This window comes from Mus caroli, unplaced genomic scaffold (assembly GCF_978045245.1).
Source record: "Mus caroli unplaced genomic scaffold, Mus_caroli_1 scaffold_1, whole genome shotgun sequence".
NCBI lineage: Eukaryota > Metazoa > Chordata > Mammalia > Rodentia > Muridae > Mus > Mus caroli.
In genome coordinates, this window is record NW_028227256.1 from 130,973,692 (window position 1) to 131,001,048 (window position 27,357).

General features: G+C 47.0%; 2 protein-coding genes across 4 annotated transcripts; both read left to right on the forward strand.

The window, feature by feature from the left end:
• On the forward strand, positions 1–6,278 carry Cyb5r1 (cytochrome b5 reductase 1). Of its 2 annotated transcripts, XM_021167161.3 has the most exons (9): positions 1–142; positions 402–551; positions 669–741; positions 1,116–1,222; positions 1,757–1,886; positions 2,569–2,652; positions 3,753–3,838; positions 4,662–4,761; positions 5,075–6,276. In XM_021167161.3, the coding sequence occupies exons 1-9, from the start codon at positions 128–130 to the stop codon at positions 5,245–5,247; spliced, it is 918 nt and encodes a 305-aa protein (XP_021022820.1). In that variant the 5' UTR covers positions 1–127; the 3' UTR covers positions 5,248–6,276. The 2 variants fall into 2 exon arrangements, with proteins under 2 accessions (XP_021022820.1, XP_021022811.1); XM_021167152.3 differs by having other exon boundaries at positions 101–551; positions 5,075–6,278.
• A 3,164-nt stretch (positions 6,279–9,442) lies between these two features.
• Adipor1 (adiponectin receptor 1) lies at positions 9,443–26,210 on the forward strand. Of its 2 annotated transcripts, none has more exons than XM_085841293.1 (8): positions 9,443–9,626; positions 16,985–17,219; positions 18,016–18,132; positions 18,775–18,946; positions 19,931–20,117; positions 22,123–22,310; positions 24,934–25,127; positions 25,396–26,210. In XM_085841293.1, exons 2-8 carry the CDS (start codon positions 17,079–17,081, stop codon positions 25,522–25,524), a joined length of 1,128 nt encoding a protein of 375 aa, XP_085697419.1. In that variant the 5' UTR covers positions 9,443–9,626; positions 16,985–17,078; the 3' UTR covers positions 25,525–26,210. The 2 variants fall into 2 exon arrangements, with proteins under 2 accessions (XP_085697419.1, XP_085697424.1); XM_085841298.1 differs by lacking the exon at positions 9,443–9,626 and adding an exon at positions 9,686–10,030.
• The last annotated feature ends 1,147 nt before the right edge of the window (positions 26,211–27,357 follow it).

Sequence of the window (27,357 nt, forward strand, 5' to 3'; positions counted from 1 at the left end):
CCCTCTAGTCTGCCTCAGTCAGGCCCTCCTCCATAGACCACGCCCCGGAGAGCTCCGCCTCCGGGCCCGCCCCGCGGCGCATTGTGGGATCTTTCCGTCCCACCGGAGCGGGACGCGACTCTAGGTCATGGGGATCCAGCCGGTAAGACCCTCGTTCTGAGCCCTGAGCCCGGGGTCACCGCCTCAGCTGGTTCTGGGCAGTCTGCCCCGCGGGGCTGTGCCATACCCACCTTGGATGCTGGAGTCTCGCTGCACGAGCTGCGGGCTGAGTTCGCTGCTCCGCTTGCTTCTGCGGTTTTGGCATGCTTTCTCGCTGGAGCTCGGGATCGCTACTCCTGGTCCTCCACCCACACCCTGGCACTTCCTCAGCGTGGCGATCACGCTTCCTCCTCTATCCACAGAGCCCGGTCTTGCTAGCCTCTCTTGGGGTGGGGCTGCTTACTCTGCTCGGCCTGGCTCTGGGTACCTACTTGGTTCGAAGATCCCGCCGGCCGCAGGTTACTCTCCAGGACCCGGATGAGAAGTACCTGCTGCGATTGCTAGACAAGACGGTAAGTTGTGAAGAAGTGGGCTAGGGCGGAGAGTGGATACTTAGAGTGGTTGGATAGCTCCAAGAGACTTGGCAGGCCAGACCTGCCTGATGGAACATCTTGTCATCTATCCTCTAGACAGTGAGCCACAACACCAGGAGGTTCCGCTTTGCCTTGCCCACCGCCCACCACATTCTGGGGCTGCCTGTGGGTAAGGAAAAAGGGAGTGGGCTTCTCTACTTGGCATTGTATGAGGGCGAGTCACTTCTTAGCTGTTTTTCCTGCTAAGAAAAACCATTGCCCTTCGGTCAATCCTTCAGCCCTTGAGGGACCACTCTTTTAGGGTGTGGCTTCTGTGCCCCTAGGCATCTCTGACCTCCAGGCTTCCCTCTTTCCTTAGGACTTATTATAACCCGCCTCATATCCCAGAAATCACTAATTTTCCATTATGCAAATCCTCTGCTCACCTGGTGCTGCTAAGGCCCTGGCAGTAGGGAGTTTCAAAGGTGGGAGGAGGCAGGAGATACTGCGGAGGGATCCTCTCAGTGGGACTGCAGCTTATGTATCTCTCTCCATGGTTCCCAGGTAAGCACGTCTACCTCTCTGCCCGAATTGATGGCAGTCTGGTCATCAGGCCTTACACCCCTGTCACCAGTGATGAAGACCAAGGCTATGTAGATCTTGTCATCAAGGTAAGTGTATAGAAAGGAAATCTCGGAGCTGGGGAGATGGCTGGGTTGTTGAGTAAAGCACTTGCCATCCAAGCCTCAGTTTGGACTCATGTAAAAGTTGAAATCTCAGCATGCCTCTAATGGGAAATGGGAAATGGGTACCTGAGAATTATTAGAAAAAGAGTTTGGGGGGAAGCTAGCCTTTCGAGATCAAGAAAGATCCTGTCTCAAACAAGATGAAAGATACTGACCAACATCTGAGGTTGTTCTTTGGCCTCTCCATACTTTCCAGGGCAGGTGTGTATGAGCACACGCACACACATTACTTACATCACACATGTATGCATACATGTGCATACACACGCAGAGATGCCAAAAGAAAAGGAATCAGAGACTCTGGGATTTTTAGAAGCTTCCTGGATTCCTCTGACAATAGGAAGTGATGAGTCCTTTGTGGGTCTAAGGGAAGGGAGAAAAGATTATGGGTGTAATACGCTCTGATTTGGTTTTCATTACATCTCAAATGTGGCATTTTCTTTCTTTCTGCCTCATCAGGTTTATCTGAAAGGTGTGCACCCCAAATTTCCTGAAGGAGGGAAGATGTCTCAATACCTGGATAGCCTGAAGATTGGGGATGTGGTGGAGTTCCGGGGGCCAAGCGGGTTGCTCAGTTATGCTGGGAAGGGTGGGTATCTGTCCTTTCCTTCCTACAGTCTCACTTCTCCTGTCCCTACAGTCCAAGGCCCCCAGGCCCATCCCAACCTCCTTGTTCCATTCCCCCCCAGAATCTGCATGTGTGCATGGGTGTATCTGGGCAAAGTCTCCTGAAGCAGCCATGCTATATGGAAAGGCAGATTTCACCCTGTGGAGATTACCAGAGGAAACCTATGCCTCTCCTTCCTTCACCAAAGAGTTCCCTCTGGCCAAGGACCAAAAGAGAAAGCTTTTTTAGTTCTTCCCATGTAGACGACCCAAGTACTGTGCCCTGTCTCTGGTGATGCTCTGGACCACTAGGGAAATTCACTCTGGCCCCAAGCCTACCACCTTTACCAGGGAACAATCTTCTGCCAGAGGTCTTCGTTCCGCACTCCTCCCTTGCCTGCACTGTCTCAATCTTCCAGGCTGTGTGGGATCACTGGGCTCTTAAGTGTGGCTTCTGTGCCTCCACTGTCTGAGAAGCAGACATCCCAGCACCATTGTCCTTCCTGAGTAATTGTCCCGGTCTGTTAAATGCAAACCTCCACCCAAGCCCATGCCAGGATCAGATTTCATAGCAGCTGCTAAACAGCCTAGGGCAAGCTTTCTGTTCTGTTTGTTTACTTAGTTCCTGTTTTAAATTGACTCTAACTCTCTACTTGGCTTCCCAGGGAATTTTAATATTCAGCCCAACAAAAAATCTCCACCTGAACTGCGAGTGGCGAAGAAATTGGGAATGATTGCTGGTGGGACAGGTCTGTATCCCTTGAGGGACATTTTTGCGTAGCACTCTTGGGGTTTGCTCTGCAGGTTCCTTCTCAGGTCTGATAATAGAGGGAAGTCCTTAATCTAGGGACCAGCACTGCATGCACTTCCCCAGTAGCAGAAATCCTAAAGAAGTAGAAAGAACAATAACAAACATTCTCAGACAGAAGGAGAGCAGTCAATCAGGAGGGTCTTCCACAAACTGAGTGGATTTAATGATGTCAAGAGAAACAGCCAAGTATGAATACTTGAGGAGGAAGAAGCCAGGCCTGGTGGGGCGGGCCTGGTGGTCCAGAAATTGGAGTTCGAAGCAGGAAGATCACACGTTTAGCGCCAGCCTAGGCTGCATACATAAATATTGTAACCAAGCCTGGGCAGTTTAGTGAGCACAGTGGGAGAGCATCCCTAGCATGTTCAATCCTCTATATCACATCAGGAAAAGTAAGAGTACTATATATAGCAGGACTATTTGTTAGGTACCTACTACCCTATAAATAGGTAGCTGTGAGCCTTTCCCTCTGCAAATGAGGGAATGGAGATTCCTAGCATGTTGGTTTTTGTAGGATTATTTAATTAGTAATGGCCACAGCCAGGATTCAAACCTGACTGTGCTTGATTCTGAAGAACATGATCTTCCCTCTTCTAAGCAGTGTTCCAGAACTCTTTGTCAGAAGGGATGTTGGTAGTATATGTATGACTTCATTTTTTGTTTTGTTTTGTTTTTGTTATGTAGCTCTGGTTGGCCCAGAACTCTGTCCTCACAGAAATATGACAGCCTTTGCTACCCAAGTGCTGGGAATTAAAGGCATGCACCATTCGGCATAATCTATATTGTCCTACCTCCAAGGGGTCCTCCGAACAAGTGTTTTAGATGAACTCCTTAGAAGGAGTGCTACTCTGTCTTCTTATGTGACTATTAAGTTCAGAAAAGCAGGCCCTGGTGAACGTGCAGGCGGAGGTCAGAGGATTGGCTACAGCGGGAGAACATATGCAGTGTGGTGATAAACTGAGATGACAGGGTTGCTCAGCGAAGGAGCTAGACAGAGAAGAGAGAGCATAGCACATCTCACCGTGGGATATCCTCATTCAGGAATCACCCCAATGCTGCAGCTGATCCGGGCCATCTTGAAAGTCCCTGAAGATCCAACCCAGTGCTTTCTGCTTTTTGCCAACCAGGTTGGTTTCCTTTTCTGAGAGCCAGCACTTCAAGTTGGCTGTGTGAATAGATGGGCTGAGACAGACAGAACTGGCTTGGGAACTAGTCTAGCATCTGTCCAGAAGCCCCTCTGTGAATCCAGAGTCCTTTATCACAATAAGAAGGAATGAGGGCACCATCAAGGAGAAGCCCAGGATTTGGTTTCCAGCCCCCACAATGGCAGCTTACACCTTTCTTTAACTCCAGTTACAAGAGATCTGGCACTCTCTTCTGGGTGTCAGGAGCAATAGGCACTCATGAAATGCATTTATACACATGTAGGCAAAACACTCATAAAATAAAAATAAGAAAAGATGGGGGGGGCTGGAGAGATGGCTCAGCGGTTAAGATCACTGACTACTCTTCCAGAGGTCCTGAGTTCAATTCCCAGCAACCACATGGTGGCTCACAACCATCTGTTATGGAGTCTGATGCCCTCTTCTGGTGTGTCTGAAGACAGGGACAGTGTACTTACATAAAGCAAATGAATAAATCTTTAAAATAAAAAAGTATAGAAGGAAAAAAGACCTAGTATTAAGCCACAGAAGCAAGAGAAGATGGAGGTGTCTCATGCTGACCATAGGCCCTTGAGCCTTCATGGGCAAATATTCCTTTGTAATGTGTAACTGAAGGCCATTTCCTGGTCCTCAGCACCCTAATTACACTGCAAGTCTAGCCTCTCCCTAGAACTCAAGCATGCCTTTGGTATTCCTTTCCTTCTCTGTTGGGAGGTTGTCACAGCAAAGGACTTCGCTGGTATGGACCTGCGGTTTCTAAGTCTCTGCTTTCCCATTTGCATTTCAGACTGAAAAGGATATAATCCTACGGGAGGACCTAGAGGAACTTCAGGCCCAGTATCCTAATCGCTTTAAGCTCTGGTTCACTCTGGACTATCCTCCAGAAGGTATCTTGCCATTACTGAACATCTAGATAGTCCCTCGTTATCAAAATCAAGGCCTTGCCCCTCTTTGAGTTCTGGTTTCAGTAAAACAGATCCTCCTGACACTGCCAGAATCACAAATCCAGGTACACACAGCGATCCCTTTGCGTCAGGCTCCTATCTTCAGGTGGGTGGCAGGGCTGTGGCTATAGTTGCTGCTCCAACCTGAGACCTCAGGATCCCTTCTGGTCATCCCGAGGGTCTGTCCTGGAGATATCACATTCCCTTGCTGGTATGGACCTGAAGTACGTGTTTTCTTCTCCTCCCTGTCCTCCAGACTGGACCTACAGCAGGGGCTTTGTTACGGCTGACATGATCCAGGAGCACCTGCCTGCCCCAGGAGAGGATGTGCTGCTGCTGCTCTGTGGGCCACCACCCATGGTGCAGCTGGCCTGCCACCCTAACTTGGATAAGCTGGGCTATTCACAAAAGATGCGATTCACCTACTGAGCTTCGCAAAGCCTCCCTGACCCCATGTGTGCAGTTGTCCCTAGTCGATTCTTGAACACCAAGAGGCCCTAGGGCTTTTGCTGAGAGCATCAGCCTTCTGTGTCTCAGCCCGGAATCTGGGTGCTTGCAGAAACAACACTCCCTCAGCTATGGTGGATGCAGGTCAAGGCTAAGTCACTCCCTTGAAGCTTCCTTTATCCTAATCTCCTTGTGATAAAAGGTCCAGATGAGGCTCAAGGAGCAGTCTCTAGAGCCAGAAAGAAGGAACTGTGTGTACATTTGTTATGAGACTGCCTAGTTTCTGAGAGCATTATGGTCATCTCTGTGTATGGGATGAAAGCAATGGACAGGGCAATGCATTTCACCTCGTGTTCAGCACTTCATCCACTACTTAGATGAGTACAGGTTGAGTGGGCTTATAGACACAGTCCTACAGAAACTGTAGGAAGGGAATTATTTTCCGGAATTCTAGACCTCAGAGAAATGAGGCTGACGTGTGTGTGTGTGTGTGTGTGTGTGTGTGTGTATCTCAGGCCCTGCCCAGGATGGCGTGAAATGGTTACTCATAACTTAATATTGCTGCTTGTACAAAGTGTGTCTGGCTGTTCAAATAAATGGAGCCGAGGCCCTAATGATCTCAAGGAATCATCATCATGTCTGGGGTCCTTGTCCTCTAATGCCTAAGGACATTGGAAGGGAAGGGCTCCCAGCACAAAATCTTCTGGGTGTTTTAGAGAGCTTCTCAGGAGCTGTGCCATATGCTGAAATGTGAGCTGCCACCAGACGCAGGGCTCATGCCTGCAGCTGTTCTGCAGAGCCAGAGCCCAGTTCCTCCCTGGAGGCTTTAGAGGTGGAGGGGAGGAAACAGAGGGGGCTTTTAGAGTAGGGATATCCCTCTCTGTGGTCCCTTAATTTGGTCAGTCTTCCCTTCTTTCTGTGTACCCATCTTCACGTTAATCCTTCAGGGTACCCGGCCTACAAAACAAAGTGTTGCCTTTCCGTTTGGATGAGACATCTTAAAAAGTAACCTGACGTCACCAGCTCTGCACAGATTTGGTGACTGGACCGAGTTGGCCTCTCTCAGGCCCATCAGTCCTAAATAGCTCTCTAAGCTGAAGAACTCCTGATCCAGTCTACTCAGTTCTCCCAGGATAGGACTAGGCGTGGCTTCACTGTTAGTCTCATTGGGAGAAAACAATGTTTTGGATTCGGTAGGAAGATCAGTTTAGTTTTGCTTTTCATCTATTTTATATGTATGGGTGTTTTGCCTGCATGCATGTCTATGCACCACATGCATGCAGTACTCAAGAATGCCAGAAGATGGTATCAGATCCCATGGAACTGGAGTTACAGACATTGGAACTCTGTGCCATATGGGCACTGAGAATTGAACACTGGTCCTCTGGAAGGGCAGCCGGTGATCTTAACTGCTGAGCCACCTCTCCAGGCTCTCAACATTTTTGTTTGTTTGTTTGCATTTGTTTTTGTATGGAACTGCGTTTCTGTCTCTGGGACCACTGACAGAGACTTATCTGGACCCTCAGAATTCAAACACACACACATCCATACACACACACCCCAGTAGCAATAGAATAGGTTCTTCAGTAAAGTCCATTGGGTGTTACTCCATCTAATATTAATCTTTTTTGTTTGTTTGTTTTGTTTTGTTTTTTATTTTTCGAGACAGTTTTTCTATATAGACCTGGCTGTCTTAGAACTCACTTTGTAGACCAGGCTGGCCTCGAACTCAGAAATCCGCCTGCTTCTGCCTCCCGAGTGCTGGGATTAAAGGCATGCGCCACCACGCCCATCTTTATATTAAATCTTGATCAGCACTAGCTGTATGTGTATACAGAGCAGTAGCATATGTGTATGCTACTGCTCTGCGAGCCACCTCACCCTCAGAAAGGAAATTCTTTCTTAGGATTGTTGAACTTGCTGGAGCAGCCCAGCAGAGAGTGTCCTGTGTGGAAGCTTACTAGTCCTTGCTTTGTGAAGAAATGATCGCAAACATTTACTAAGGAACTTTCATGTGAGCAAGCGTGTTTCCCGAGGTTCCAGCTGTGACCAAGGAGAGCTGGTGACAGACTTTCTCCCTCGAACTCCTTCAATCTAAGATCACAGCACATAGGGATCAACACCACTGCAGAGCTGGGGTCCTAGGACACTAGGGCCCTAATAGGAATGGATAGAGAAAGAGGAAGAATTTACATCTTGTTAGCAGACTTGTACCCGGTACCATTTGAAGGATTTTGCCTACATTGCAGAATATAATCCTTATGCTAATCTTGTGAGTTGAAGATTAAGGATTTGTGAGAAGAAATGCAGCTGGTCAGTGGTTGGCAGAGCCAGAAGCTGAATTTAGGATTATCTGTAGCCAAAGCCAAAACCAACCAAGAACTGAGCATTGGAAACTGCTTGGATCTTTTGGAAACGGGAGGGAAGAACAGTTCACAGAAGGATCAGGATGCAAAAGCCAGAGGAATGAGAAGTAGGAGAAATTTACTAAGGTCCAAAATACCAAACAAAGATGGAAGAAGCTTAAAGCCAGCTTGCAAAGGGCCATGCTGTGGGCGGTGGTGGGGCACCCCTGGCAGATCTCCATTAGTGTGAGGGCAGCCGAGCCTGCAAGCTCTACCCACAGAAACTATCTTGAAAAAACCAAAGATTTTAAAAAACTAAAATAATTTAAATAACACTTAAAGGGGGAGCAGCCGGGCGTGGTGGCACACACCTTTAATCCTAGCACTTGGGAGGCAGAGGCAGGCAGATTTCTGAGTTCGAGGCCAGCCTGGTCTACAGAGTGAGTTCCAGGACAGCCAGGGCTACACAGAGAAACCCTGTCTCGAAAAACCAAAAAAAAAAGAGTTTCCAGATTTTGTTTTGTACAGCAGGTAATTTATTATTATTAAAATATAGGTTTCTAGTTAACTGTTTTTTATGTATATGAGTATACCATTGCTGTCTTCAGACACACCAGAAGAGGGCATTAGATCCAATTAAGATGGTTATGAGCCACCATGTGGTGGCTGGGAATTGAACTCTGGACCTCTGGAAGAACAGTGGGTGTTCTTAACTGCTGAGCCATCTCTCCAGCCCCAGGTAATAGATTAACAATAGCTAGTTGTTATGAAACTCTAACCATTTGCCAGGCATCATGCAGACACTGCTGTGAAATGTCCTTAGTCCTGACAGACCTGAAAGTAGCACTATTTCCCTTCATTTTCAAGGTTAAGTAATGATTTGGAAGGACTCAGTAATGTGTAAAGATTGGCTGGCTGGGGAAGGAAACTGGATCTACAAGAACCCAGAGTCTATGCTTTTAACCAGAACAAAGTTGACTTCACTCTCCTGGGGCATCCATCTAGCATTTGGTCACCTTCCCTTGCATTTAGAGCAGTAACAACTGAGCATCGTTCTTTGGAGTATAAGAAAATGAACACTCCCAAAATACCATATTGTGTGTCTTCTAAGATGTGCCCTCTGGGTCACATGGGAAAATGGACTGGCACAGAAAATTGTCCCTTTCTGATAAATAACAGGAACCAAAAGTTAAATCAGTTGAGTGAATAGATTCATGGTAGTCGTTCCATACATAGCATACCAGAAGAAGATAGGGAGGAATTTGGAAATTGGATATAGAAATAGTTTCGGAGCTGTATGGTAGCGCACGTTTGTAATCCTAGCATTTGAAAGGCTGAGACAGGATGGCCTCGAGTACAAGGCTCACCTAGGTTGCACAATTAAACCCTTTTCAAACAAAAATAAAAGTGTGGGTTGGCATTGTTGGCGCACACCGTTAATCCTGGCACTACAGGGCGAATTCGGGACAGCCAAGGCTTACAAGGAGAATCCGTGTCTTGGAAAAAGGGGGGAAAAAGTGTTTCTGTACTAGAGATATAGTGGCTTGCCTAGAGGTACAATTTCCAGTACTGAGAGAAGGAAAAAAAAAAAAAAGTGTCTCGGAGCTGAAAAGCGAGGCCGTGGGGTGGGAAACTAAGATTGTCTTCCCAGCTCCCAGCTCCCTACTCCCTTTCCCATCACGCGCCCATCGTACGCCCGGAGAAGAGGCTTTTGCAGTCCGCCAGTGTGGGGCCAAGCTGGGACAGCCAGAGCTAGCGATTGGTCAGATCAGGGGCGGGGCGGGGCGAGCCTGAGCGCGCCCTGATGATTGGCACGCACAGGAATGCCTGGATCGGAGGGGTGAGGTAGCGCCGGGAAGGTGACGCGGCTGCGGAGGTGACGCCGTGCGGTCGCGCGGCCCTTCCGGCGCGGGCAGGGCGCTGAGGATCGGGCGCCCCTCGGCCGCAGGCCGCCTCCAGTGCCGCGGGATGTAGCGCCCGGGCCCGCGGCCCCCAGCAGAGGCAGCCAGCCAGGCCGTAAGTGTCCCGGGGGTGGGCGGGGCGCGGGTCCTGCAGGCTCTGGAGGGGACAGCACGGGAGTGGCCCGCCCCTGGATCGCCGCTCACCGCCCGGCCCTCCGAAAGGTCCTCCGTAAACATTTCCGGCCCCTCCCACCGCGCACCGCCTCCGTTCGGGGGGCTGCTCGCCGCCGTCGGGGCCCGGCAGTCCGCGAGTGCTGTCTCCGCAGCCGCGCGGTAGACGGCCGCGTTCCAGCCCTGCTGGCGACCCCCGGAGTTGAGCCTGCGAGTTGGGTCCGGGAACACCGGCCCTGGGTGGCCGGGAACCCTAAGGCCACCACCGCGATCCTCAGGTCAAACGTGACGGGGCTCCCTCCTGGATAGGGTCGGTCGGGAAGTTGATGGAGACTCGACAGGCCTAAGGTACTACTCAACTAGAATGTAAACAGATGCCGAAGTGTTGGGAAGGGCCAGATTTCATCTCAGAAATCTAGGGTTAATGGATGCTGGTTTGTTTGAGAATTTGAGTCTCGCACTTGCTTTTAAGAAAATAAAGTGGCTCGCCGTCAGTTTCTGGCGGTTCGTAGTTGAAGAAGCTGGACGAATTTCAGTTTACATAGTTTCAGATGTCAGCGGAGCACTAAGAGACCATGGGATCTGCTATAATAATAATCTGATTATTTCCCTCGGGTCTTTAGCAGACAGACCAGAAAACCCAGCAGTTACAGTTGTGTGGTAAATCAAACGAAGATGGCAATAGGTGGTTCTTTGCAGAACCAAAGCCATGTTGGGATGTGCTCACTGCTTTTTTTTTTTTTTTTTTTTTTTTTTTTTTTTTTTTTTTTTGATAGTGCAGGGCAGGCGGTGATGGTGCAGTCGCAGTTCCTGGGAGTTTATAGCATCAGTCCACTGCCAGGAACTCAGATAGGATGGCGCTAAGTGGATTGCAATGTCAGGGTTCCCGGCCTGCAGCCACTGCATTTCTTTATTACAGAAGTAGTTTCTGTGTCCATTTTTTTGTGAAAGGTCCTTGAGAAGTCAGTCTTCAAAAGCTGGTGTTATCAGTGAAGTATTAAACATTGGTGTGGGCCTTCAAACACTGTGCCTACTCCCTCAGGATAATCTCCACTGGGGTGTTCACAATAGCCCAGAAACGACAAGATTTCTGAGAAAGAAGTAAATGAGTGGCTTTACCCGTGTGAAAGGTAGTCCTAGGAAGCAGTCTTAATTTCATACCCTCTGCGCCTCCCCCACCCCCCGCCCCACCCCCCGCCACGGCAGGAGGAGGGGAGCGGTCAGCACCTTAAATTGAATGGTAGGCTAAGTTGTGTCACTTCAGAGTGACCTCATTTTCTTAAGCTTCCTGATGGAAAGTGCATTATTCGCTGCTCTGGGTAACCATGCTACCATGTAAACCCCTGTTTACACAACTGTACCCCTGGAATGCCCTGCCTCAGATGTCCATGCCTATCAAATCTTAAGATCTACGAAGTTTTGATCATCTCTACTAAAGTGAAGCTTTTCTCAGTTCTCCCAGCACCTGTTTGCTCTTAGCTTCATAATGATGCTATCAGAAAACAAATTATCCCCTAGGTGGAAGGGACGAGCACTTCTAATCCTTAATCCCAGCACTTGGGGGCAGAGACAGGTGGATCCCTGAGTTTGAGGCCAGCCTGGTCTACAGATTGAGTTCCGGGACAGCCAGGGCCACAAAGAGAAATCCTATCTCAAAACAACAACAACAAAAAGAGGAAAAGGAGGAGAAAGAAAAGGAATTTTTCAATAAACACCCTTAAGATATTTTTAAAATGTGTACAACTGTTTGGGCTGTATGTGCCTGCCTGTTGCTCACAGAAGCTGGGTTGGGTCCCTCAAAACTCAACTGATGTGAATGCTAGATAGTAAAGCGAGGTCCTCCTCTGGAAAAGCAGGCATTCGGCCAATGCGCCAGCCCTCAGCAACCCCCTTTTGGTTGCTGCTTTGTTTTTTTGATTTTTTTTTTTTTTGATTTGTTTTGTTTAGTTTTTTTTCTAGACAGAATTTCTCTTTGTAGGCCTAGCTGTCCTGAAATTCTGTAGATCAGGCTGGTCTGGAGCTCAGATTTGCCTGCCTCCATCTTCCAAATGCTAGAATCAAAGGTGTGTACCACTACTACCACCGGCCGCCACCTGGCTTAACAACCCTTCTTAAAGGGCAGCACCAATCTGTCCGAGCTCCTTACTCTGCCTTCTCCCTGAAGCAATAGCCAGAACTGTGCATTGTATAGTACTCAGTAGATGCTCTCAGATTAAAGGACAGAATTTACTCTGTTGTAGGCAGTTGTATTCTCCCTGTTTCTGTAGGAAAGAAAGCCAGGCTGAAGCTCGGACACACCCAGCTAGGTTATCCTGCTCGTTTGCTTGGCACTGTGTTAAGTAACATGGAGTTTCTCTTGTTTGGCACTGGTATTCATCAAACTTGTTACATTTTGTCTTTAATGGTCCTTTGTCCCCAGTCGGCTCATCAAACAGTTTTCACCATGCTGAACTTCTTCCCATTTTGCTACTCAGAAATGGGGGTAATGACTAATGTTTATAAAGTTTGTAGCAAACTTTATAACTCTGCAAATTGAATTGCAAAGATCTTGAAGATACTGTCTAGTCAAACCAGTTCCAGGGGCTTGGATTTTAAGCAGGTACCTACCAGTTTCCTTGTGCTTCAGTGGGACCGTGGGGGTATACAGTTTAAAGTCGGTTTGGGGATAAAGAATTTTAAAGTGACTTTGGGGGTACACAGTGTACTGTGAGTGCTATACTGTACAAACTATATTGACCAAATATTTGTAATGAGCTTGATTTTTTTTTTTTTAATGCAGCTGGCATGGGACATACCTATAAGCCCAGCATTCAGGAGACTGAGGCAGGAGGATGATTGCCAGAGTTTCTAGACCAATTTAGATTACTTAAAATATGCCCAATCCAGGCAGGACAGCATAGCAAGACCCTGTCTCAAAAAGAACTGAGGTAATGACATGAAAAATCCCTCCTTCTCCTCCTTTCTGTGGTTCTGGCTGTAGGGAAGTTTGCCTGCCTGAGAGATTAAAAAGACCTCTTCTCTTCTGTTGAGATAGGAGAGCCTCAAAGGAAGTTAGATTGTGACCTGTCTCCCCTTCAGATTCGGAGGCAGTGACACTTGGCATCAAGTAAAGTTCCCATTAGTAGTGTGGGGCCTTGACTCATTTTTCCCCAATGGAGCGATGAAATCAACCTCCCTAACAGGCTGGGTAGAGGAGAAGATGGACCTTTGTCCGGACTGCTAGGCTGGTCTGTAGAATAATGAGAGCCAAGCTGCATAGATAGACCCCAACTCACCCACACTCTCTTAAAAGGCCCGGAACCTTAGATCAGATCTAGAAGCTCTGCCTTAGACTCCAGGGAAAGTATGTGTCCTAGCCTGGAAAACTTGGAAACTGCTTCAGAGAATAAATTATCTTCAGAATCTCCAAGGGCTACTCTCCAGCTAATTGGCTGGTGATTAAAACTCAACTTTTTCTCCAAGTTTGGTGCGGGATTATCTTATTTGTAGGAACACAAATGCCTCTCCTTCTCCACAGCTTTAGTCTATAACAGCTTACATTTATCCAGTTGGGAAGCTTCGTGGTAAAAGTTTATTAGCTTGAGTGGAAGAAATCCCAGCAAACATACCGTCTTGAGTTTGGCCCAGTCATAATTTGCTGGGCTGGGTGTGGCCCATTTGAGAGGAAAGATGTTTCCTCTAAAATGCACAAGGATTTAGAGGCAGACACAGAGTGGGATTCCAGAGTCTCTTGGAATCAGTCTCACACCTTAGGGCTTTGTGTTGATTTAAATTAACAGCCTAAGATGCTTACAATTTCCTGTTGGTGAGTGGTGCACGCTATAGGAGCAATGGTTTCAGGGCCGGCCGAGTGTTACTGCTATTTCCTCTGCCAGACCTCAGATCCTTCTCTCTTCCTTTCCTGTCTCAACTTTTCGTGGTCAATTAGAGAAACAAGCAAAAATACCCGCTTGGATTGTTTCTGATCTTTGCACTCTTATTGTACAACCTGAAGTTTGTGCTTATCCTTGTGCCTCTGGTGGAATGTGTAAACAGCACCCGGTGAATTAAATGTGTGACCATTCTGCTTAGAGTTCTCTTCCTACACTGCCTTGCTGGAGCAGTGAGATCATGTCACAAGTTAACTTACCCATCTAGTTATACAAAGACAGGGACAGAACTTGTTCAACTTCTGTTTTGCACGGGACCTTATAGAACTAACTGCATTCATTATGTATTCAGTGAATGAATTGGCTTACTCTGGAGGAAAGGATAAGAGATAGCCCCATGGTAGAAAGAAAAGGGCACCAACCTTGACCAGTGGTATGGTGCTTGTTGGCTGGCACGTGGCCCAGTCAGTCACTTTGAAATACAGATTCAGACCAAAACTTTTGATCTGCATCGTTTAGGATGCGTGTACTATTGTGCTCCAGAACTCGAATGCCTGTGTGTAGTCTCTCTCCTGTTGCCTGCTTTAGTAACTAGAGGTTTAGCGTTCCCTTCTTTTCAGACTTTTCAAAGATGACCAAAGCTCTTTGTCTGCTTGTTTGTTTGTTGCTCAGTGTTCTGAGTTCATCTCTGGGAGCTGTTTATTCAGTAAGACTTCCCTTTGAGGAAGGATGTTTTGAGGTCAGCTGTTAAGATTTCCCAATACTGCTTCTCACATGAGTTGCTTATCCGCTGGGCTTTCCAGGGGCCTCCAGTTTCCTGTTCTTCTTGAGCTCAAGTGTTGATTGTGACTGTGTGTGTTGGCAAATGTCTTGTCCCAGTCTTGTGCACTAAAAGGAGGAGGAACTGGCTGTGTTGACATAAAGGTATATTGGGTAATGAGTTATTGTTTGTGTCTCTCTGGAGGCTAGATTTGACTCTTTGAGCTGTGTGTGTGTGTGTGTGTGTGTGTGTGTGTGTATGCATATGAAGCAGAGGATGATGCATGGCTTGTATGAGGATTGCTTTCACCTCAGGGCAGATTAAGATATTAGTCAGGCATCTCCAGAGCCAACAGAAGGCAGGCAGGCAGGCAGGCAGCAGGCAGATAGGTATGAGCATTTGTTCAGGGAATTAACCACAAGAATGTGGAGATTAACTCCCAAAATGGACCATCTACAAGCTAGAGAACTAGGGAAGTCATTGGCGTAATTACCAACTGAGGGCTGAAAGGTGCTTACCTTAGAGTCCAAAGGCCAGAGATCCTAGAGTTCTGAACAGCTACAAGAGGATTTTATCATTTGTTTGTTTGAGGCAGGGTATCACTGTGTAGCTCTGGCTGGCCCAGAACTTCCTATGTAAACTAGGCTGGTCTTGAACTCACCAAGATCCACCTGCCTCTGCCTCCTGAGTGCTGGATTAAATAAAGGTGCATTACCACCACACCCTCAAAGTTCCCTCTTCTTCTGTTTCATTCTACCTGTGGGGTAGCCAGTTAGATAATGCTCACTCATGGGTGAGAGCATATCCTCCTCTCTCGGGTCACTAAATCAAATGCCAGCCTCTTCCTGAAACCCCACACCCCCGAGAATGCTTTACCAACTATCTGGATGCCCCTTAATCCAGTCACTGATCCCTAAGATTAGCCATAACCTACATATACCTAATTATAATCCCTGAGAGGGAATTGAGATTACTCTTGGGTAAAAACTAGCCCAGATGCCAAAGATGTTTGTTTACATAGTGAGCTGCCATGGGTGAAGCAGTGTCTCCAGGGAATAGTCATGTTTACTTCCCACCATGAAGGAGGCAGTCTCCCAAGTTTAAATGTCTCTCTCATCATATAACCCACGGTGCTGTCTCTGGGTTGCCCTGTGGTATTCTTCTGGCTAGGGGTGTTGCTATGAGTAACAAAGCCCTGCCTCTGAAAGGAGGAAGACTTGGAAATACCACATAGAAGTCTTAGGAAACTTTGCTTTGCTTTATACCTCTCTGAAGCCTAATTTGAAAATATTACATTAAAAAGGCCAGTGCAGAAAATCCTACAATGTTTGAGAATGTGCTGGGAGTCTGAATTCTGATTCTTCCTTAAGGATCGTGTATGGCTGTATCTAGTTTATAAAAAATATTGTGAGTGGGGCTTAGATTTATGGGCTGTGGTGGTTGGGACGCGCTCTTGCAGAGCCGGTGATTTAGGTGTGTGTGTGTGTGTGTGTGTGTGTGTGTGTGTGTGTGTGTGGCAAAGGGCGGACTTGGGGAGCCTCCTTGCCTTTTAAACTTCCTGCTTCCGGGTAGATCATTGCTTGCTGTGAGGAGTGTGATGAAGGCTTCTTATTAGAGCCTTGAGCCCAGGCTGTTACCCTGAAAATGAGTAGATTTGCAGAGGAAACAACCAGTGGGCATACCCAGCCTTTTCCCATGCAAGATGTGCTTCTCACGTCTATCTAGATAAAGGCCGAATGAGTGCAGTTGACACTTAATCCATTCCTAAGCCTGTATGCTCTTTCAATATTGTAGCCAGATGTGGACTTCACTTAAAGAAAAAAGGTAGGCATGGTGGTGCGCACCTTTGATGTCAGCACTGGGGAGGCAGAGGCAGGTGTATTTCTTGAGTTTGAAACCAGGCTCATCTACATATTAAGTTTTAGGCCAACTAGAGCTACATAGTGAGATGGTCTCAAACCCCCCCCCTTTCCCGCCCCACAAAGAAAATAGATTTATTTGTGTACTGAAATGAAACAGCCAGACTTGAGAGCATAGCCTACAGCTGGTCTTGGTGTTTTGATGTCAATTGTGCGACTAGGCCTTTCATGGGGGGACTGGGTTTGAGGAGTGGTGGGCATTGCCCTTCTCACGAGTGGGTTCAGATGTGCCCATCCAGTGATGTTGACAGTTAGTACAATAGCAGTAGAACCTGTGAAGGCAGAGAACTAGGTGTTATCTTTTTTTAATTTATATGTAATGTGATCATATATATGAGAATATATATATATACAAACACATATGTATATATGATTATATATGTGTATATGAGATTTTATATGCGTATATAGGTGAGATTGGAGAGTTTCTGATAAAGGGCATAATATTCTAAAGGAGACAGATTTATTTATTTATTTATTTATTTATTTATTGAGACAGAGTTTCTCTGTGTAGCCCTGTCTGTCCTGGAACTCATTCTGTAGACCAGGCTGGCCTTGAGCTCAGAAATCCTCCTTCTGCCTCCTGAGTGCTGGGATTAAAGGCGTGCGCCACCACTGCCCGGTGAAGACAGTGGATTTTATTTAAACAATGAGCTGGCCTCTACAGTTAGAGGCAGGGTACGCTGATTAGCTATGTCATATTCAGTGTAGCATTACAGAAATGATTTCGGTGTTGTCATGTTTGTATCTGCAGTGTCCACCATCACAGGAAGATCTCTGCCCTCTGGGGCTGAGAGACCCCAACCTTTCTTCAAGCTGAAGCTGCAAGGCACTGAGGTACCAGCCAGATGTCTTCCCACAAAGGCTCTGCCGGGGCACAAGGCAATGGGGCTCCTTCTGGTAACAGAGAAGCTGACACAGTGGAGCTGGCTGAGCTGGGGCCCCTGCTGGAGGAGAAGGGCAAGCGGGCAGCCAGCAGCCCAGCCAAGGTAAACTCTTTCCCAGAGTTGCTCCCTTGACCATTGCCCTGCTGAGCCTCTTCAGTCTCAGTTTAAGATCTCCCCTCACTTCTAAATTACCCATAGTACCCTGGGAATCGTTCTGTATGCGTCTTTATTGTGCTTGTTTTAGGTGTCTTTATTTTTGTCTCTGAGCTTTGGGAGTTAATTTCCCAAAAGAGCACCCAGTACTTTTGTAAACTTAGTGTCCAGCAGAAGAAGTGCAGTAAAATAATCACTAAATAGACCTGAATTAAGGTAATAGACAAAAATCCCTTCCACTGTGGCAAATGGAGGTCTCTCAGGCAAGAGGGCCCAGTGAGTAAAGGTGCTGGTGTCCAGCCTGATGAGCTGAGGTTCCCTGGAACCTACAAAGTAGAAAGAGAGAGCCAATTTCCTCAAGCTGTCCTGATGAGTGCACGTGTGCGAGTGCACGCGCGCGCACACACACTAAAACTGTAAAAAATGTCTTAAGAGAACAGGCACATAACTACTAAGGCAGCATATACCCATAATAAAGTTTAAATAAGTAAGAAATTGAAGTTTAAAAAATTGTCTAGGCTTGGTGCACTAAGCCTGTGTTCTTCCAGTGATAGTCTCAGTCTGCGTCCTGTGTGCCAAACCAAACTTTCACCCAGTGTAGATAAAGTTCGAATCTCAGACGACTGTGGCCAACTCAGTATCATGCTGTGGGGGTGGAGGCTGCGTGGGATGCTGTGAGTCTGGATCTCCCCAGAAACGTGCAGTTTAGGAGTTGATGTCTAGACTGTTGCTTGTGTTCCCTTAGGCTGAGGAAGAACAAGCATGCCCGGTGCCTCAGGAAGAGGAGGAGGAGGTGCGGGTCCTGACGCTTCCTCTGCAAGCCCACCATGCCATGGAGAAGATGGAGGAGTTCGTGTATAAGGTGTAGCCTAGAGCCGGGAAGGGGCGGGGCAGGGTGGAGCCGAGGTCTCTGGGGTGTCTCTAACTGGCAAGCCTACCTGGAGTTGAAGACCACTTGCTTGATGACCTAAGGTCAATTCCTTGATCCTCGTGGTAGGAAAAGAGAGTAATTCTCACAAGTTGTGGGAATTTTCTGATTTTCACAGGTACACTGTTGCGCTTGTATGCCCACACATACACATATAAAATAAATAAATATAACTTTTAAGATGAAGAAGAACGAATTCCTGCTTTACAAAGATACAGAATTAGCACAGTAAGGACTTCAGAGGAGTAAACAGGGAGAGAGAAGAGCAGGAGCCAGAAGACTCCAGGAACACATCAGGAGAGATTTGTGTTTGTAAAAAACATGTGTAGGATTTCTTTGTCTTCTCTCAGTATATTAATTTTGAAAATTCAAGGAGCATAAAGGAGGTTCCTTATAAAGTGGCCAACATACCAGCCAGTGTCCTGCTGGGTATCTCCAAGGCCAGCCTTATTCCCCTGGGACTTGGGACCACCTGAAGCCTGAGTGACCACCTCCTAAGCAGGTTCTCTTCAGTGCGGTTTGCCCAGGATAGCTCCTTTTCACTACAGGCGTCTAAAGGCGTCGTGTGTGTTGTAGGTCTGGGAGGGACGTTGGAGAGTCATCCCGTATGATGTGCTTCCTGACTGGCTGAAAGACAATGACTACCTGCTACATGGCCACAGACCACCTATGCCCTCCTTTCGGGCTTGCTTCAAGAGCATCTTCCGCATCCACACAGAGACTGGCAACATCTGGACGCATCTGCTTGGTGAGTGATTTGGATGAGGAAAAAAAAACAGTTTGTAGTGATGAGTGCTGTACCACTGGGCACCATTCTAGTCATGGGTTGTTGGTGGTGATGCACTCCTTTAATTCTGGCACTTCGATCTCTGTGAGTTCAAGGCCAACCTGGTTTACATAGGAGTTCCAGGCTAACCAAAGAAATAAACAAAAAAGGAATTCCAATCTTACTTGCCAAGGAATTTGTCCATGGGGAGAGAATAAAATTTCTCTGAATAGTTGATATCAGGAGTCTGGCCTTTTAGGTTATCGTTCGCCTTACTTGACAGTTGATTGCTGGTCTTTACCACAAGACAGAAGACCCAGAACATGAGGGAATGGCACTGCATGTTGGCTTTGGCTTCCTGCTGGAACATCTGTGTAGTGGGAACTCCTGATTCCTAACTTGCCACTCTAAAAACAAACTGCCACCATTCACAGACTAATACTTTTGTGGCCTGAGAGTTTGTGCTTGCCTAGCTCCAAGAAGCCCTGGCTTTGACTCCTAGCACTGAGTAGACTGGGCATGGTGGCACATGCCTGCAATCCCAGTATTCAGGAGGTGGAGGCAGGGAGGTGAGAAGTTCAGGGTTACCCTAGGTACACAGGGGTTGGAGGCCAGCCAGGAGTACATGAAACCCTGTCCCAAAATAAAAATGTCGGGGTTGGAGAGTCAGCTCAGTGGTTGAAGACTGGTGGTTCTTCCAGAGGCTCTAGGTCAGTTCCTGGCACGCACGTGGTATTCACACATCCTCACACAGACACACATGCAGACAAAACACTGATACACATAAAATAAAAATAAGTAAATTATTTAAGAGATAATAAGATAAAAGTGTCTGTCTTGGTTTGGCTGGCTGGCTGATGGCAGTTCTCATAGCTAATTCCCCTGTTTACTGATAGAAATAGTGGCTGCCTCCGTGTGTGTAGTGCACATTTCCTCACGGGTGGTTTTCCCTTTTGTCTCGTGCAGGTTTTGTGCTATTTCTCTTTCTGGGAATCTTGACGATGCTGAGACCAAATATGTACTTCATGGCTCCCCTGCAGGAGAAGGTGGTCTTCGGGATGTTCTTCCTGGGCGCGGTGCTCTGCCTCAGTTTCTCCTGGCTCTTCCACACTGTCTACTGTCACTCAGAGAAGGTCTCTCGGACTTTTTCCAAGTAAGTTGAAAGGCCAGCCATAGCAAGAGACCATGTGTGTTATTGTCACATCTTGTCCCAGGGCTGAGCAGGCACTTGGAGCTGCTGGAATTCTTAATGGATCCCTGTTGTGCCTGGGGAAGTGAAGTTTTCTCTTCTGTTGTTAGAGCAAAATGACAAAGTTTTTCTTCTAGAAACTAAAACGTCATGATAAGCTTCCCATGACCTCCTCAACAGATGGAAACCAATTCTGGGATATGCTCTCTACTGAAACAGCAGTGTCTTTTGTGAAACTTGAGGTGCTGATGGATTGCTTCCAACACCATGTACCTAATACTAGCTTATCTTTATTGACTGGGGCCAAGTGGTGTGTGGCAAGCAGTCTGTGCTTCAGACTGACAGTGCTCTGACCCCACGCAAGGCTTATCTGGTTGGCCAGACGGTGCTAGAAGTGTCAGCCATCTATCTGCCAGGCACAGTCCATGGCCCTCACTCCGCACGGGGCTGTTTACTTGGGTAGTGGTTGCTGCTGCTTTCTTAGCGATAGTGGTAGATTGCTTTATTTCCCCAGTAACTCCAGAGAGTGCATGTGTGTTATTTTGCACATCAGTTTCAAGGAGGGTGAGAAATAAATAAAATTAAAAAAAAAACAAAGTTCAAATTAAATTTTTAGGTCAGAAGAGATGGCCCAGTGGTTAAGAGCACTGGCTGCTCTTCCAGAGGTCCTGAGTCTAATTCCCAGCAACTACATGGTGGCTCACAACCATCTGTAATGGAATCTGATGCCCTCTTCTGGTGTGTCTGAAAACAGTAACAGTATACTCATATAAATAAAAATAATAAAAATCTTTTAAAAAAAAAAAACCCTAAAGTTCAAGGAGGGTGGGGTACACCTGTATTCTAAGCTACTCTGTAGGCTGAGGCAGGAGGACCACTTGAGCTCAGAAATTTGAGGCAAGGCTGAACAATATAGCAAGACCTTGTCTAAAATCATAAAGAAGAAAATAGCCAGTAGCTATTTTTGTCCAGTAGCACACATTTGTAATCTCAGCCTCAGTAGGCTATGGCAGGAAAACTGTTGTGACTTTCAGGCTAGCCCAGGTCACATAGTGGATTTCAGGGTCATCTGGGGATAGAAAGCAAGGCTCCCTTCAAAACAGGAGAGTTGGTTCGGTGATTCTGTGAATAAAAGCGCTTGCCACCACTCCTAATGACCCAGGTCCAATCCTGGGACCCACATGGTAGAAAGCAGGAACCAACTATGAATACTCAGGTGATAGTGAACACACAAATAAATAATTTAAAGGAAAAAGTCAATAAGAACAGGAACAGAAGTACTTGTTAAGCTGAATGCAGTGGCACATGACTGTAATTCTAGCACTCAGGAGGCAGAGGCAGGAGAAGGAACTAAAACTGGAGACCAGTTTACCTAATGAGTATAAGGCCTTTTTGCAGGACCTTGTCTCACAAACAAACAAGCATCCCTATGATGCTCCTAATCCAAGGGTTTTAGCTTTAGAACTCCATCAGATTGGGGAAATAACCAGAGAATAACTGAGTGTTCTATTCTGAAAGTGTCTGATACAGCCCAGGCTGGACTTGAGTTTGCTCTGCAGCCTTGAACATCCCCACCTTTTGCCTCCACTATCCAATGCTAGGATTACAGGTATGCACCACACACCTGGCCTTCTTAGAGATTTTTTTTCAAGGGGGCTGGGGGTAGGGGGAACTTGGAACTCCTTCCTCAGACCAGGCTGGCTTGGAACTCCTGGAGCTCCACCTGCCTCTCCCTCCCTAGTGCTATGATTCGTGACATGAGCCATCACCACCCAGCTCTTAGAGAATTTTTTACTGAAAAGCAAAATGTTCTCGACTTTGAGGAGTTTGGGTATAGGATAGAGTATAGGGAATGTTGAGGCTGGAGATAGTCAGGTATGGGTGCAGGTGAGAGACAGTTAACTGGGTCATGAGCCACAGGCATTCTTTTCTCATGCTCACGTGTTTGATCTTTGTGGCTTACTTCTAGACTGGACTATTCAGGGATTGCTCTACTGATTATGGGGAGCTTCGTTCCCTGGCTCTATTACTCCTTCTACTGCTCCCCACAGCCGCGGCTCATCTACCTCTCCATCGTCTGTGTCCTGGGCATCTCTGCCATCATTGTGGCACAGTGGGACCGGTTTGCCACTCCCAAGCACCGGCAGACAAGAGCAGGTGAGTGGCGTTCCATGCCTCTAATGCCGAGGTTCTCGGCCTTTCTAGTGCCGTGACCCCTTAATGCATTTCCTCAGGCTGTGCTAACTCCCAGCCGTAATGCTATTTTTCATTACTGCTTCATAGCTGTAATTTTGCTGCTGTTATGAAGAGTAATGTAAATATCTGTGATTTCTGGTGGTCTTAGGAGACCCCTGTGAAAAGGTGGTTCAACCTTCCAAGGGGTCTAGACCCACAGGTTGAGAACCTCTGCTTTAATTCCAAGTACTCAGGAGGTTGGTGTGGCTGGATCAAGTTCAAGGCCAGCCAGGTGACCTTGTCTCAAAGCAATGATAAAAGGGCTGGACTTAACAGTTACAAGGAGGGTGTTTGCCTCTTGCTCAGTATGTGCAAGACTTGGGGTTCAGTCCCTAATACCAGAGTGGGGAGAAGAAAAGGGAGGGGGCTGAGTGGGGAGGAAGACAGTGTTGTAGAGCTCAGGGGAATTGCACCGTGCGCTGAGTCAGCTCAACCCTAAGTTTTAGTTCACAGAATCCACACAAACTGATTTATGTCTAAAACTCGAAAAGTGGCGCAAATTTTCAAAGCTGTTTTCCCTTGGTATTTCAATGCTAATGGGTCAGGTCATAATACAGTTAGTCACTTAGCTTCAAGCATGTCTGTGCTTTGATGCTGTGAAAATATAGCAAGCATAGTTGTTCTTGTGACTGAATGCTAAGCACTAAGACAAGGGATTAAGACTTGGCATTCCCAAGCCAGGTGTAATGATCCTTACCCCAGTGCTTGGGAGGAAGAAGCAGGAAGATTGCGTGTGTTCCAAGGCAGCGAGGGAGATGTACAGATCAAGACTCCACCCCAAAACAAACATAAATAAAAAAACTACACACCCTGGCGCATTTTACCAGGAGTGGAATATCTGGTTTGATGAGTACAGTACTTTTGTGCATAACGATTAGTAGCAACTGATATACTAGCAAGCATTTATCTTCCTACATGTTGATTCACCTCGAGTCTCAAGTTCTTAGTAAATGGAGCAATGCCGCCAATTACCACGAGCTTTCAGATAGCTCTTTTTCTATTTTATATGTATGTGTTTGTGGGTGCTTTGCCCACACATACATCTATGCACTACTTGCATGCCTGGTGCCTGCGGAGGCCAGAAGAGGATATTGGACCCCCTGGAATATAGATAGCTGTGAGCTGCCATGTGGGTACTGGGACTAGAACCCAGGTCATATCAAGAGCAGCCAGTGCTTCTAACTGCTGAGCCACCCTTCTTTTTTTGGCTTGTTTGGTTTTTTTGTGTTTTTGTTGTTGTTGTTTTTTTGTTTTTTAAGACAGGGTTTCTCTGTGTAGCCCTGGCTGTCCTGGAACTCATTCTGTAGACCAGGCTGGCCTTGAACTCAGCAATCTGCTTTTTGCTGCAAAGTAGAGCAGACAGTCTCTGCCCCAGTTCAGTACAGGGTGGGAACAAGAACTCAGTCCTGGGCTGGTGAGATGGCTCAGTGGGTAAGAGCACCCGACTGCTCTTCCGAAGGTCCAGAGTTCAAATCCCAGCAACCACATGGTGGCTCACAACCATCCGTAACAAGATCTGGCGCCCTCTTCTGGAGTGTCTGAAGACAGCTACAGTGTACTTACATATAATAAATAAATAAATCTTTAAAAAAAAAAAAAAAAAGAACTCAGTCCTTTGTTACATATTCATGTGTCCCTGCTGCTCCAGGCAGCTGCTCTTCTCAGTGTAGACTTCTATCTGTTCGGGTGATCAGACTTGTGGTTACTTCAGTCTTTTGTGATTTGATTAAGAATTTTGTACTTGTATACTGTGTACTTTGGTTCTATGTATTCCCTCCTCCATCGGCCTTCCCTGCCTGACCCCTTCCAACCTCGTGCTGCTCATGTACACAGGGTGTGGAGCCATCACTGTAGCACGGCAGCCTCCCAGTGGCCACACCCCTCAAAGAAAGATGACTCACTTTCCCAGTGTCCATCAGCTGTCAGTAGTTCCTCGGAGATGGAACTTTGTCCAGCCTGGGTGCTGGGAAGTCTCTGGAAGAGCGGCAAACACCACAGCACCAAGCTATCTCTTCATCCCTTTCTATGATCTTAATGGGAATCTACTCTTCTGGCTTTGGAGCCACGCTAGGTCTTGGCTTGGGTCTATACCAAGTTGGCCATCAGATGATTTTTAAAAAAAAAATTTTTTTAAAGATATTTATCTATTTATTTTTGGTGTGCTTGTTGTCTCTCTGTGCTTTTTTTCACATTTTGTTATGTTTCAAGAAAGAGTCTTCGTACTGGCTGACCCAGAACTCAGTATGTGTAGACCAGGCTGGCCTGGAACTAAGTGAGAGCCACCTTCCTCTGCCGCCTGAGTTCTGGGATTAGAGGAGTACACCACTATGCTAGCTCCCTGTTTCATTTATTTTATCTGTATTATGTGTGAATCTGTCTGTCATATTGTTCAGGTGCCCACAGAGGTCAAAAGAGGTCCTAAATATTTTTAAACATGTATAGTTCATGAGAAAACAGTTGCTTTTTATAAATGCATCAGTTCCAGATCCACAGCAGTGCTTTCATGTAGCTACTTCCTGTTGACAGTCATGTCTGTTCTGTTCAGGAGTGTTCCTGGGACTCGGCTTGAGTGGTGTTGTACCCACCATGCACTTTACTATCGCTGAGGGCTTTGTCAAGGCCACCACAGTCGGCCAGATGGGCTGGTTCTTCCTCATGGCTGTGATGTACATCACCGGCGCCGGCCTTTATGCTGCTCGGATTCCTGAGCGCTTCTTTCCTGGAAAATTTGACATATGGGTAAGAAATGACTCTTAGCGGGGCCTGTGATGGTGAGTGACTGGCCCGGGTCAGAGCTCTGAGTAGGTGGTGAGAGATTTGGGTCATGAAGTATTTAAGTGTACATTGTGTCTGAAGGAAGAGGATGGGCAAGATCAGCCCTGGTGTCAGAGTTTCTTACAATGCTCTAGAACAAGTACCACTTTTAAGTGATGTAAGCAGTTTTTATGGAGAAACCAGAAGAGGCAAATGTTTCCTCCAACTCCTCCGTCTCTATTTGTTCCCACAGTTCCAGTCTCATCAGATTTTCCACGTCCTGGTGGTGGCAGCAGCTTTCGTCCACTTCTATGGCGTGTCCAACCTTCAGGAATTCCGTTATGGCCTAGAAGGTGGCTGTACCGACGACTCCCTTCTCTGAGCCTCCCCACCTGAGGGGTGGAGGAGGGACTTCCCAAGTGCTTTTAAAAAGAACTTCTTTGCTGAAGTATGAGGAAGAGTCTGAGTTGCTGTTTCTAGAAGAAACCTCTTAGAGAAGTCAGTACCAGTGACACGTCAGCTCACTGTCCCAGCCTCCGTCCGGGCAGTACACTTCCCATGTGCATTCCTGGCAGTCACCTCGGCAAGGCAACTGCTGCTCCTTCACAGATAGGACGTGGGAGCTCATGTTGAGATTTTACCCATTCCTCCAGCCATTTTGGGGAAAAAAATTATGAACTGGGATTCTTCAGAAATTATGTTTCGTTTTTTCTTGAAGAAAATATCCCCCCCTTACCCCTGTCCTTACTTTGTAACCTGGCTGATAACGGGCCATCCATTTTTGTAGCACACTTTTCAGAAACAATTATAACCTTGTCTCATCTTTCTAGGACAAACAAAGCCACGCCTGATGTAGCCCGGCTAATCATGGAAGTACGTCCAGGCTTCAAGTAACTTGAGTTTAAATCCTTTTTTTTTTCTTGGCAGAGTAATGTAAAATTAAAATGGGGAAGATATTTAATATTTAATACTAAGCTTTAAAAAGAAACCTGCTATCACTGCTATGTATCTTGATGCAAAGACTATGGTGATAATAAAAGAAAGTACAGACAACGCTTGGCATTCAAAGAGTTAACTGTGTTGTCTCGACTGTTTGCACACAACTCCGGAGGCTCGAGGTTTGTGAGGACTCAGCTTCTACTGAGACACAAATCGGAATCATACCAGCAGTGAGACGGGTGTGGTCAGCGAATGAGCATAACTCAGTTCCTAACCTCTCATCTCTAATACAACTTAGTACCATACAGATTAGGAGAATTACTGTGCAGACTGGGGTGTCCCTCAGATGGTAGAGTGTGTGCCTAGCACCCACAGGCCCTGGGTTTCATCACCATTATCAGATAAATCAGGCATGGTAGGTCATGCCTATAACACCAACACCAAGGAGATTGGTATATACATGAGTCTGTCTCAGAAAGGAAAATCATTGTGCTACCATAGTATTTTTGGTTTTTCGAGACAAGGTCTCTGTGTAGCATTGGCTGTCTTAGAATTGACCCCGTAGACCAGGCTGGCCTCAAACTCACAGAGATCCCCCTGCATCCACCTCCCAAGTGTTGGGATTAAAGGCATGTGGCACCACTGCCTAGTATATACTATAAGAGTCTCCAGTGTTGAGGCATACCCTAGAACTTAGTTTTGTTAACACTATCTTGTTGGTCCTAGAGAATCATTCAGTTACTGCAGTGCTCGATGGAGAGAAACCAGGGAAGGCGGCATGTGATTGCGGTCTCAGAGCTGAGGGGTCAGACAGGTAGATCACTGCTCCCTATGCAGCAAACCTGCAGAGTTGACTAGTTTCAGGGAATCGGACAGTGCTTCCAGAACAATTCTTGAGTGTAACCTCCCCGCGTTGGTCTGAAATCTGGCTGATCAGGTTTGACTGTTAGTGCTAGGAGAGCATCAGGGGTGGAGCCTGCCACCCTATCGGTCTGCCACTCCCACTGCTACTGCCTGCCACCTACCTGTTCTGGAGCCAGAGCCGACACGTGGTCACCTGAAACTGGACTCCAAGGATGATTTGGCGGGAATGGGCCCCTCCCTCTTCTTCATAACCTGGTGTCTCCGAATAGTAAAATTGAACCTTGATCAAACTGATGTCTTGGTTCCATTCTCTCTCGCGCTGCCTAGTTCCCTTTTCTCTTCCAGATTCCAAGATGCCTCCCAAGCTAGAACCCAGACATGTGGGCCGCTGGTCGGCCTCAACACTTGAGGG